This window comes from Maylandia zebra, linkage group LG15, assembly GCF_041146795.1.
Source record: "Maylandia zebra isolate NMK-2024a linkage group LG15, Mzebra_GT3a, whole genome shotgun sequence".
In the NCBI taxonomy this organism is placed as follows: Eukaryota; Metazoa; Chordata; class Actinopteri; order Cichliformes; family Cichlidae; genus Maylandia; species Maylandia zebra.
The window spans coordinates 32,273,589-32,287,499 of NC_135181.1; the positions used below are offsets into that span (position 1 = coordinate 32,273,589).

At 39.0% G+C, this 13,911-nt stretch overlaps 1 protein-coding gene across 1 annotated transcript; it reads right to left on the reverse strand.

Moving 5' to 3' along the window:
* Positions 1-8,465: 8,465 nt before the first annotated feature.
* On the reverse strand, positions 8,466-10,459 carry LOC106675526 (uncharacterized). The gene is made up of 6 exons (XM_014410343.2): positions 10,366-10,459; positions 10,135-10,246; positions 9,731-9,819; positions 9,446-9,618; positions 9,105-9,282; positions 8,466-8,723 (listed from the first exon to the last, which is right to left on the reverse strand). The coding sequence occupies exons 1-6, from the start codon at positions 10,457-10,459 to the stop codon at positions 8,587-8,589; spliced, it is 783 nt and encodes a 260-aa protein (XP_014265829.1). The 3' UTR covers positions 8,466-8,586.
* Between the last annotated feature and the right edge of the window lie 3,452 nt (positions 10,460-13,911).

The following is a 13,911-nucleotide window of genomic DNA, read 5'->3' on the forward strand; positions in this document are numbered from 1 at the left end:
GACAATTTTGTTAGGCTGTTGTACATCATGTGTAATTTTTAGTCAAGAAAGATAAAAAAATAGTCAGCAGCCTTTAGTTTCAGTTTACTTTATTTCATTTAAATTCAGATGATGTATGTTTAGATTACAGAAATGTATTTACATCATTAAAAACACATCAAAATAACTTTGGAGAGATCAAGTGACTGATTTAAATGAAGTCACATGAAGCACTTTGAGTGACACACTCAAGAGTAGGTTGCCTGGTAAATGTGTTAGAGGGCTATGTGTACCATAATAAAATGATTGACACAGGTGCAGAGCAGCTATTTGGTCAAACAGGAGAACAATCAATAGCAACTCTTTGTTTTGCTCAACAAACTGTATCCCAGAGTGGCCCTGCAAAATTTGGTATAATATTTGACATGCTAATACTGTTTCAAGTGATCATCATTTCCCACTAGGAGCACATAAGTAGGTAAACAAATATGAATTATGTGTATACTATAAACATTTTGGAGAGCACTCAGGAGGCTCCAGTGACAGTTTATGCATGTGTATGCTGACCGCTCAGCTACTCAGTGTCGTTGGATTTCGTACTGACTTGTCAAAGCTGACTCTGTTGGGACATTTTATAATGATTGACAAACCATAGCTCTGTGCTGTCCTTTGAATAGGGAAACACACAACATTCCTCATTTATGTGCTATTCTTCATCCATATCAATCTACAAAGTGATATTTTCCTGGCATGCATATTCTAATAGAATACCAAACTAATTTAATGCTGGCACAATTTTAAATGGGTGAAGCTAAACTGACTGCCAGTCCTTTTATGTATTTATCAAACCTAACACAACAGTTTAGTATTGAAAGAGCTTTAATGGGTTTTACAAATTCAGCAGAAATTTGCACGTGAAAGCCATTTACATCACAAGTTTGTGATACTATAGAGAATATTTGAATAGTAAAATTACACAAACAAAATGTAAAAAAAAATTCACTTTTGTCTGCCTTCATAAATTTAAACTATACTGCAAAAGACAATTGCCAAACAAACTAAACTAGCCACACGTATTGCATCTAGTTGAGATACTGTGCAAATGAACGAGCACAGCATACATGTATCATGCTTAACTTTTCTGACCCAAATAAATACACCAGACCACTCAGACTATTTGGCATTAAATCATTGAATCTCTGTTTCTTTTTTTCTTGTTTAGAAACATCAAGACCAGGTCATCATCTCATGATGTTGATTTAATTTTTTTCACTGTGTGTTTTTTGAAGATGACTTTTCTGCAAAAACACAATGCGTTACATGACAAGCTTGGATGTGGAAAATTCTGGAATGTTTTTAATATTTTTGTTGTTGCATGGCCTTTTATATATAAATAATAAACAAATCTATATGCAACTGATTAATTTATTTTAATAAGGAAGTTAATGACAAATACATGTAAATTATAACATTACTAATAATTAGTAAATATAATCAATTGTCGTTGACAAAAAACTGCACTAAAGTTTACTGAATTTACAAGCAATGGTTAACAGAATGCATGCAAGACATTGAAAGGTAGTATCTTCTAGTTTTTGAAATGGTGCCTGTTTAAAAAGCGGGTAAAATAAAACTTAACCCTCATTTTTCCTGTGACCTAGTGGATGAAGTTATTAAAAGTTCAGCACTCAAAAAACATAATTTTAGCCGTCCAGCATGTGTAAGGCTGAAATGGAATGTCAGTATTTTAGCAGTGGACTGCAGAGAGTCCAGCTGCTAGCGGGCTGAACGCCCCATCTGGTGGATCGCTTCAAACCCTGGCCTGGCCTCTGTGTGGATATCAGAGTGATGAAAGCTGAAGTAGACTTAGTCATCTAGAACTAATGGACAGGTGGGGAGCATTGGGAGTTGCAGATCCCCTCCTTCCTGAAAAAAACGCTGCTCATCACATCAGCTCAGACACTGCACGCACACACGCACGCACGCACGCACGCACACACACACACACACGCACGCACGCACGCACGCACGCACACACCAATTTATATTAGGCCAAGAGAAAAAGAAGTAGGAATAAGAGGTGGGCCAGTAATCAGAGAACACTTCAGCTGCTTAATCAGCATCGCTTGTCTGATGAGGAAGAACACTTCTGGTTTTGTGGATAGAAGCCTTCATTAATCATCCTCAAAAGAAACACCACTCCATAACAACTTGAGTTAAGGGGCTGTTTTTTTCTGCTGCAGTCTGTGCAGAGCAAAGACATTCCAAAAAATTCTGGAAGAAGGGAGAGCACATGAAAAAAGATTTCATACTCTTTTCTAATCAGTCCAGTCAGCTTTGGTCAGCTTCTATGGCAAAGGCTTTTATGTTTCAAGTGAAAACCAGAGATCCACTTATGCTGGTTTGATTGTTTTGTTCACATTCTCTTGCCGTATTTCTAAAGACAACCCTTTAAATTACAATTGTGCCAGTAAAAAATGCACTACTTTTTTACCCTCAGCCTTTTTTAAAAACAAAACAAACACAAAAAACACTTACAACATGCACTTTGACTTATTTGTACGTATCACATCATCAAGGGTGAAATCTGTGAATGTAATTTATTTTGTTTTGTTTTTTGTCCTGTGAATGAGTTTCTACAAGAAATTATATCTTCTGTGATAGTGGCCTTCGGAGAATAAACACATTCAGAAGAATGTGGGTGGTTGAAATTTGAGATTTCATCTGTGACCCTGCAGCCTGAGAAACATTATCTTTCCAGACCATTCACGCATCGAGAGATGCAGTCATCTAATTCAACCAGGAACCAGGATCTAATTAATAACACAGTGTTTTTAATTAAAACCTACACATGAGTAAAACATTCTCACTGACTGTGATTTGCAAAGGACCATGCAAGCCCAACTGAAATAGACCCCAACAATAAGATTGAGTGTCTTTGAATATGAATGAATAATAACCTTTTATATTTTTTCCTCCGGAAATGTGTATAAATTCATTCCTGCCCAACATCATGGACTTTCTCAGTTGTCAGTCTGACATTTTATGTTTTTGCTAAGTACGGTAGTATGGTAGCTGTTTCAGACAAACTTTTTCAATATCTCCAAACTCACCTGCTGTTTTGGCTGAAGATTTCAATGATTAATAAATTCACTCAGAGCTGCAACACTTGTGTGGCTTCACAGAAAAAGCAATCAGATCAGCACTTCACAATGGGAAGAGGCTTCTCCAGGAAATTACATCGTCTACTGAATAGTGTAGAGAGGCATGGCCTCAAATCTGCAGCCACAGGCATATGATGCAGATTGTTATTTACATATTATGAATCTGTTTACATGTGAATTTGTTCAGTTTTATCTATTTTATCTCACTGTGTCATCTTTCATTCTTTGAAAAAGAATGTTCAATAAGAATTGCTAAACCTCAATCACACATCCAGATAAACAACAGACAACTCAATCATTAGGATCTCTTCAGAGCTGATGTCTTTAGCTATCTTACTTTGGGTGATGATGGCGCGGCTGTTCTTGGGGCACAAAAGATGCAGTTTTGTTCTTCTTGGCCACTCAATTATACGCAATGTGTTTTTTGGACATTATAATTCGGAGAGTAGTGAGGAAGGGATATTTATAGCTTATAATTTTAAAGACAAAGGGTTGAAGATTATTTTTACTCTCAGATTTAACTGGTGATTTTGGCACCTTTTTATGTTGCAGGTTAATTAGCCAGACTAAATATTGTAAAAATTATTATTATAGCCTATGAGACATAAAATATACTGATGATTTGTTTGGTACTCTCTACAATCAAAGCAAACGGAGATCATGGTTCTGAGTAAGAAAAGGATAAGGCAGGAAAGGGTAGGAAACACCACAGATGTCTTAAATGTTACTGTGCAGAGGTGGTGAAAGTACACTTAAGTTAAAATACAGATATTGATAAAAAAAAAAAAAAACTTAATTAAAAGAAAAAAACAGGCTATGAAATATAGTCAAAGTAAAAAGTAGTTCTTTGGAGGACACTTCTAACAGCTAGTTTCATACAAAAAAAAAACTGAAACTCACGTGATTAAAAAATGTTGTCTGAATTCAAATTTTATTGGGTTTTTTTAGCGTTGAACTTCTATTATATAGAATTCAATTTTAAATGTTATTGATACAGAGCCAAATCACAAGAACATTGATATTGTAAGGTAGACCCTACAATAACACATACGTATTTAAAAAAAAGTTCTATTTTATCTAGCCTACATTACTGATTGGCAACATAAATACCACACCTGGAATGTGTGGACTTATTTAGATACATTTTTTTAAGAGTATAACCAGGAGGTCAAATAGGACTTGTCAGGTGAGGGGATATGGAATAGTTTTTTCTGTAGTGTGATAAAAAAAAATCATCTGAGCAAATAGTTTCAGTTCATGGGCGCAGTATATTCACCAACCCAGAAGCCACATTCACAAAGAAGCCATCAGACACAAGAGTGTCTGCTTTGGCTGCGCTGCTAGTTTGAAGTGTGCATTGGGACCTAGCAATTACTGTATATCTTTGGCCAAAATGGAGATATTTAAACCTGTCAACAAAAAGCTGCTCAGTCTGCAGAAAACACATGAAACATACTGTCAAAGTGAAGCCACTGATAAGTCAGTACATCCAGTGCACAGCAGAAATATCACATGTAGTTAAATTGGAAAACTGTTGGAAAAAGTCTGCACATCCTCAAGACAGCAAGTCACTGATGTGTAACCAAGATCAACTCTGTCATAGAGACTTTTGATTTATTCATTAAAAAATTAAAAAAAATATATATTAAAAAAAGGGAAAATATTTTAAAACAAACTCTGTATAAGCACCGTTTCTATGTAGCAGAAATAGATTATTATAAAATATGAATCAACTAATAGATTGTGGTGTGATTTGGCTATAAATATATATAGGGAATTTGAAGTAAATTTTCAGATCAGACAAATGAGCTGCTTACCATTGGCACATTGTGTTATAAAAAGACAGCCTGCACATCTGCTCCTGTCCACTCCACAGACTGTCTATTCATAGAACCTGTAACATGTAGACCAACTATTACAGTGGAACCTGAACCCACAGTGAGTGAAGCACTGCAGCCAGATGTGTATGGAGGACCACAAGAGCCACACGCATCGAAATAAAAAATTCTGTGCTTAAATAATGAATTGTAGAACAAAATGTGTATTTGTAAATTCATTTTTGAATTCCAATTTAATAAACTGATTTTTAAAATGCTTTTTAAGTCTTCATTTCAAAAACCTTTTTCGAATTGCACTTTAATAAACTGCATTTCAAAATCCATTTCCCTTTCCTGTTCGCTCACGGATTAACATGTGGATTAGCAGTTGTATTAACAACTTCATTTTAAAAATCCTGCTGCTATCCGGTCGTTCAGTGATGACGCGGCGAATCCTACTTCCGGGTCTAAAGTAGTCTGCGTTTAATATGGCTTTTGTGTTGTTAACATGTTTAATGTTATGTATTTTCTTCTATTTGATCTCAAAAAGCTCCTAAAACAGTCAGTGATCACTGTTGACCTCTCCTTAGGATGTAACAGCGAACACCATGAGACCGGACAGTGTGCGCACCGCGGATGACGTCAGTGCGCACACTGTGTCTGAGGAGGATGTGCGGAAGTGCTTCAGGAAGGTGAACGCACGCAAAGCTACTGGTCCGGACGGGATTCCCGGCCGCGTCCTCAGGTCATGCGCGGCTCAGCTGGCTGGAGTGTTCACGCACATCTTCAACCTTTCCCTCTCTCTGTCTGTAGTCCCAGCCTGCTTCAAAATGACCACCATCGTCCCTGTACCCAAATCCTCCACCATCTCCTCATTGAACGACTGGCGACCTGTAGCCCTGACCCCCATCGTAAGCAAATGCTTCGAGAAGCTGGTCAGGGACTTCATCTGCTCTGCACTACCCGACTCACTGGACCCTCTACAGTTTGCATACCGCCACAACAGGTCCACTGATGATGCCATAGCCCTGACACTACACACTGCCCTGTCACACCTGGAGAAGAGAGACACGTATGTGAGGATGCTGTTTGTAGATTACAGCTCAGCATTCAATACCATCGTTCCCTCGAAGCTGGACAGGAAACTGCAGGATCTAGGACTGAGCAGCTCCCTCTGCAGCTGGATCCTTAGCTTCCTGTCTGACAGACGCCAGGTGGTCAGACTAGGCAGCATCACCTCATCCCCCATCACACTGAACACTGGTGCTCCACAGGGGTGTGTACTGAGCCCTCTCCTGTACTCACTCTACACCTACGACTGCACAGCCACTAACAGCTCCAACATCATTGTGAAGTTTGCGGACGACACTACAGTGGTGGGTCTTATCACCAACGGTGATGAGACGGCTTACAGGGAGGAGGTCAGCGCCCTGACCCACTGGTGTCAAGACAACCATCTCACCCTCAACGTCGCAAAGACAAAGGAGTTGATAGTGGACTTCCGGAGGTGCAGAGAAGTACACACCCCCATCACCATCAACGGCGCTGCTGTGGAGAGAGTGAGCAGCTTCCGGTTCCTTGGAGTACATCTGGCTGAGGATCTTACGTGGTCAGTACACACAAACAAAACAGTGAAGAAGGCGCAGCAGCGCCTCTTCTTTCTCAGGAGACTGAAAAGATTCGGCATGAGCCCCCGCATCCTCAGGACCTTCTATCACTGTGCCATTGAGAGCATCCTCACTGGATGCATCACCACCTGGTATGGCAACAGCACCGCCTACAACTGCAAAGCTCTCCAGCGAGTAGTGCGGTGCTCTGAACGGATAATTGGAGGTGAGCTTCCCTCCCTCCAAGACATCTACAGGAAGCGCTGCCTGAGGAAAGCGGGGAGGATCATCAAGGACTCCAGTCACCCCAGCCATAAACTGTTCAGACTGCTTCCATCAGGAAGGAGGTTCTGCAGCATCCGGTCCCGTACCAGCAGACTGAGAGACATCTTTTTCCATCAGGCCATCAGACTGCTGAACACGTCATAGACACCTCAGCTTCACTACTGGAACTTCAACATTATGCACTCCACACTGTATATAAATGCCACTTGTTTTGCACATATTCAACTCTGTATATTTAATATATTTTATTATTATTATTATTATTATTATTATTATTATTTATTTATTTATTTTTACTATTTAATTTGTAAAAATGTGTATACACACACACACACACACACACACGTAGGAAAATATTTAGTATACACATCCAGAAATGCATACACTATTATATATTGTACATATATTTATTAGTTTCAGGTTGGCCATTCTTGTATTTTGCTCGTTTGTGTTGTTGTGTTTGCACATCTCTGTTGCTTGTGGGGCTCGCACACAAGAATTTCATTCGCATGTGCTGTGCCAGTGTGCCTGCACATGTGATGTGACAATAAAAGTGATTTGATTTGATTTGACTACAGCCCAGCCCATGCAGCAGAATGACTAACCTCGTATTGTGGATGGATTATCTCAGTTGTTCTCCTGGCTGAAGTTTGGTCCTTTTACAGCATCCTGCCATGCGATTACATTTGTTCCTGACCACCGAGAACACTCATGTTAACTTTTATCGAGTGGAAAAAAAGTTAGCTTGTTTATATTATGCTAACATAGCTGTGTCGCTAGCGGTCACGTAGCACATCATTATATACCAGCTAGCCCAACTTCAGTAACCCTACAAACGTCACTGCTGTTTAGTTTTCTGTCTTCATTTATGCTGGAAGAGATAGCAGAGCTGTACGTTTTAATTTGTTTCCAAAACCCCGCAGTCAGGACATGCTATATTGTATTTAGATAGAAGCTAGCGAGCTAACTCCCTGCTAACTTCTAACTCCGTTAAATGTCATAAATTCCGTTTTCATGGATGCCTGGATGTTAAACTCAATTGTTACACCTGGTAGAGCAGAACGCTGATCATTTTATTAAAGATGAAAGACTTTAGACAGTTTTTCAACTCTCAGTAATGCCATACCCAGATAGCAAGGAAACATTGAAACACTGTTGAGTCAATATCAGGCTGTGTCATTGAATCAACGTTGAAGTGTGACGTTGACCTAACGTCACTCTTGCACCCTTTTTTAACGTTGAAACAACGTCAGGTTTTGATGTTGAATCAATGTTGAAACCTGACATTGATTCAACGTTGTATTTTCTAATACTGTTGACATTGAAACAATGTCAGATTCTGATATTGAAACACTGTTGAGCTATGGTGTTGATTTTCCACCTCTTTCGCACAGTTGCTTTTTATTAAAACAACAGTTAAATCATGACTGGAAATCTACCTTTCTTTATAGGTATTTTAACCAATACTAAACTACTGCATGTTTCCATCAATACTTAAACCACCTAAACACATAATTGTACTTATTCCTTAAATTGGACACCCTTTATAAAAAAAAACCCCAAATGTCTCACAATGTATCATGTCAATATTAATATCCTAAAATAAGAAAGCATTGCATGTGATGTAACAGAGAAAAAAAAAAAAGGTCAATAGTCATGTTTCGTTTGCTAAATACTTTATTAAAAGACAGTTTCCTATTTACATTTATATGTTTCACAGAAGTTTGTAATTTTTTACTCTGGGATGGGGATGCATGATGTGCGTCCTGCACCACCCAAACGATCTGGGGCGTATCGGAGCCATTTCTGCACTGCTTGCGCAAAGACAAACTCGGACATAGAGTTTGCCCCTAACTGCTGCGTCAGGCCATCTAGGACAAAAATACACACACACACACACACAAACAAAAAAAGTGAATTAGAGCACGTGAATAAGCTCTTGTTAACTGTCTTCAGTGGGGAGAAAGTATGTAAACTCCTAGGCTGATAAACATGAAAGTCACCAGGCGTAAATCTGCAAACTGCCGCATTTGATTCCCAAAGAGCTATGAGCGGAAAAAGTGAGAAGTCTTAGCATGGTGTGCCATGTATCCTTTAAAACAAAATAAACATGGGGTCCTCGGGCTGTACAAACTACAACCCGAGGACTAAACAAGCCAAAGACCAAAGACTCCATCTCCAGATTAACCGGACATGAAAGTCTTGTTATTAAGAAAGACAAAGTAATATAGCAAAAAAACAGTAAAACTTACCAAATATGCATTTGCAGAGCGCTGTATCTTTAAATGCCATTTTTTGCTTTGTCTGGTCCTTGGTTTTTTTCCCTGCCCAGTTTAGTACCGAGGCCAGCTCGTTTGTAATGGCATAAGCCATTACACGGCGGACTCGCACCTCCAGTGTGGTCCTTCCAATCAAGGCAAAGCGTCTCACCTATAGACACATTTTAAGAGATGGAATTAGCGTGTCTCATGTCTTAAATGTGTATGCAAGTGCTTGTGTGTTTAATCAACAAGCCGTTGTTATGTATTTAAATCACATCTGACAGCTATTACACTTTATAGTTACAAAGTGTATATAACCTTTATATACTTACCATTGCCTTATTTGCCTCTTGTGATTGAAGAGCTGGCTCTGCATTGTTTAGCTCCTCAATGTTGTGCAAGGGCAAATCCAGAGGCAGTACCCCAGCATCTACCGATTCATTGCAGCCGGTATTGCGGATGGCTCTGACCTCCTCACGGAGTTCGTTAACAGCTCTCGTCAGGTCTGACAGAAAAAGATAATTTTTTTTAAGTATTTAAGAATACAGACAACTTGTCAAAAGTTTCCTTGTGTCACACACAGATATGTACAAAGACACTAGACAGTATTTTATTACCTGGTATTTTCACTCGAGGGGCCTGGGGAAACCATTTCTTTGTGGGCTGCTCATCCTCTGAGTCACTATATGTGTACAGGGGATTTGGTCTAAAGAAAAAAAGTTGAAAACGGTCATAAGTAATTACAAATGTGCTTTTGGAATATTTTTTCCTAAAGTTACAGTTTAATTTATAACAACACACACAGGAAACGGAGATGTGCAAGAAGGTACAGTATACAAGGAATTTTTGAAGTGCACAAGTGTACACGGCTTTGCATTTATAAAAAGTTTACAAGCTTCCACTTTTTGGACTATATTATGTGGTGATATTGCAGTATGCAAGCACCACAGATATGTACAAAAGACAAGATCATAAATTCTTAGCAATCAAAGATATGTTTGTGAAATAAAAAAAGTTTTACTTGTGCTTTCTTTTATGACTGGTCTGAGTTTCAGCTTCGGACTGAAGGTCAGACGTATCACAGTGTTCACTTAGATATTTCTGAAGACTGCGTTCTGCTTTGTGAAATGTGTCTGGAAGTACAAACACAATGTATGGCCAGACATAAATTAGGACATGAAAAACTTGTTATTGTTACATTTATACAACACCAATCCAGATGATACCCACCATGGCTTATTAGAAGTCGGACTGGTGCATAGGTGAGCCATGTTGAACCAGGATGAACTCTCCTCTTTACTGCATCGTGGATCCTGAATGTGTCTCACAGAGGATATGGAGGCCATGACAATTTCTCCCCATTTATCCATGAACTAGGGACTATTTCTGTACCACCAGTGCTGAACAATGCACCAGTCTTTCATTTTTATCTTTTTTTTAATTTGGAGTCCTTTTTTGCCCTGTCTAGGATAAACAGGAAACAGATAATTACAATATATTTCATAGTCACTACAAAACTTGATCTATTGATTAAACTAAATAATAAATAATAGCTTAAAATGTATATAGGCAACAATTACAAGCAAACCCGTATATGTAAGCATTTAAACACTGAAGATAATAACATTAACAGTATTTTGTCTAAGTCTGCCATTGTAGGAATTCATGGCACCGAGACAAAAACTTGGCGCACAGTGTGGCGTCAAAATAGGCGCACACCTTTGACGCTGCGTTTTCTCCATCTTCCTCGTCCACACGTAAATGCTAAACGCAGTTTACGTGTGGACAAAAGGTGCAAACGCAAGTTAGGTGAGCGTGCAGCGTAAAGTTTGAATTGAGTGCGAATCGAAGCGGGTGCTCTCCAATCATTAAAAGTAACAAAGTCATTGAACACATTTATACAGTTACCTTTACGTTTATCAATCATATATCACAGATTTAAAATTTTTTGTAGTACTATGCTAAAAAGCAACTACAGAGCGAAAGTCTGGGTCAAGCGCCGAGGCGACGGCAAGAACAAAGGAACCCTCGAAGCGTTAAAGCTAGCTTTGTAAGGAAATATAACGGAAAAGTATGAAACGAAAATGTTTTCTTTGTTGATAGACTTTGTTTGCAGTGCAATTTATTTGTTGCCGGATTGTAAGAAGAAAGTAGACACAATTTCGGGCTCCCACATTTTATCCGAAACTTTACATTAACAAGTTTGTTTTGTTTTTTTTTACTGTTATTCAAATGCAACCGTGGAAATAACGAATAGAACAAAAGTCATTCATTCTTACCTTATACTAATCGTGGTGCAGGCCAGTGCAGTGCATGAACTTATACCTTCTCCGGTCAATTCCGCTGAGAGTAAATCTAATGTCCCGCTCTACTGTACAAGACAATGGTTACCTGGAGGGATGTACCAATGTGATAGGGGTGCTGCGGAATAGTCCAAGTGGTAGCAGCTTTAATTTCCCGCTCAACCATAAATCGATGGTTTTTCAACGTGATTGTTGTCACCTTGTCAACTATACATAGATCAACAATCAACGATGACAGAACAACAGTGAATCAATGTTATTTCAATGTCAGTGTCAGGTTTCATCAGTATTTCAATGTTGTTTCAACATTGGTTTTGTGTTGACATTTCAATCCTGACGATTCTGATGGTTCAGATGGAAAATCAACATCTGTTCAATGTCTCCTTGCTATCTGGGTAGTGATCGTTTGATATATGGACCTGCAGCGGAGTTTAGACCCAGACACGGCTAGTGACGTCAGACTGAACAACCGGATTCAAATTAGCCACACCGTGGGATGTAAGGAGCTCTCTGATTGGTTGGTCAGACACAGCCTGGATTTTTCTAGCTCATAGCTTCGCCCTCCTAAGAAGCGTGTGCTTGTACAAAGGCTGTTCAGCCTCGGGATTTACACTCGGCTCCACGTGGATATGTGAAGAATGAAGGGACCCTGCAGCGAAACGGAGAGCCCAACCTCTGACTGAGTGCCTGTTTATGCAGTCTGACCACCTGTGAAGGTAACGTGCTAACATGGCTAATGCTAGCATCACCGCACGTAGCCCCGTTATTTTAAGCTCATTTTAGCTTATGAAAATTTTACGTCGCAGCTGTAAGAGCTAGCTATGTGTTTTGTAAGCTGCTGTGCTCTTCACAAACAAAGCTGGAAGCAGCTCAGACTGTTAGTACCAGCACTGAGCCCTGTTACATTTATACAGTGTTAGAGCAACGGCTGCAGCCTACAGCCTTTAAACTAGCGATTAAAATTCTGACAGTAAACTCGTCAGTCCAGACGTTACCACATTACTTTGTGATACTTAAGAGTTAAAACAACTGAGACAGGGTGATTAAAATAACAGCTGTCAGTTCTCACATTTAATATATCAAGACTGGAGATCACACTACTGATTTCAGTTCATTTAATATGTGAGTGCACAGATTCATTCTCAACTGGACATAAATGATGATCAAAGGTTGTATATATGATGAATTCATCAAATCCCAGCCTCTAACACAGTGCGCTGAATCTTAGCTTTGAATGTCCAGTATATTCTAATTAGCGCAATGTAAACATTCACTGAACCTACAGTATCTACACCTGTGTGGCAAATGTGTGGTAAAGATACAGATAATGAAATTTAATTATTAATACAATATAAATTATGAAAAACAAAAGCTGAAATTGATTCAGTTTAGTACTTTTCTCTGTATGCTCTGTGATTATAAAGGCCTTAAATTCTGTGATATATATTGTAAATGATTTTCACAGAGGTCTTAAAGTAGTTTAATCACTGCTGATAGTCTGGTTGTTTATATTTTCACGTTTTTGTGTCTGTAGGGCTGTTTGATGACGGTTTGGACTCCTCTGGGAGATGGGAGCACCTGGACTTCATGCAGGAGAGACTGCCTCAGTGATGATGGACTCTGCAGCCTCTGAATGATTATGAATTATTTTTAAGAAGAGTAAAGTTATTCACATAAAGTTTTTATTCTTCTGTATTTATTCTTTTGTATCATGTGCCATAGTCATACTGAACTATACAGACCTGGTGAATTGGAGAAAAAAAAAATCATATATGAATAAATCATTCAGCTTCAGCAGTATTTCTATTCATCTTATGAATTCCAATCTAATGTCAATTCACTGTTTGAGTTCAGTTTTGGTCTTAAACTCCAGAGAATACCACCTGGTTCTAGCGTTAGCCATGTTAGCACGTTACCTTCACAGGTGGTCAGACTGCATAAACAGGCACTCAGTCAGAGGTTGGGCTCTCCGTTTCGCTGCAGGGTCCCTTCATTCTTCACATATCCACGTCAAGCTGAGTGTAAATCCCGAGGCTGAACAGCCTTTGTACAAGCACACGCTTCTTAGGAGGGCGAAGCTATGAGCTAGAAAAATCCAGGCTGTGTCTGACCAACCAATCAGAGAGCTCCTTACATCCCACGGTGTCGCTAATTTGAATAGCAGCAGGATTTTTAAAATGAAGTTGTTAATCCAACTGCTAATCCTACTGCTAATGCACATGTTAATCCCTGTGCGAACAGGAAAGGGAAATGGATTTTGAAATGCAGTTTATTAAAGTGCAATTCGAAAAAGGGTTTTGAAATGCAGTTTATTAAAGTGCAATTTGAAAAAGATTTTTGAAATGAAGTTTATTAACCCTTTAACACTGGCAGTCCCAGGCTTCTACCTTTCTACCTTTAAAACCCGGAGAGCAGCCAAATGGCTGGTAGGCTTTTAGCTAAGCTTTAGCTTCAGGCAAGTGGAAGCTAAATTGGCTAGTCATTCATATGTAAAT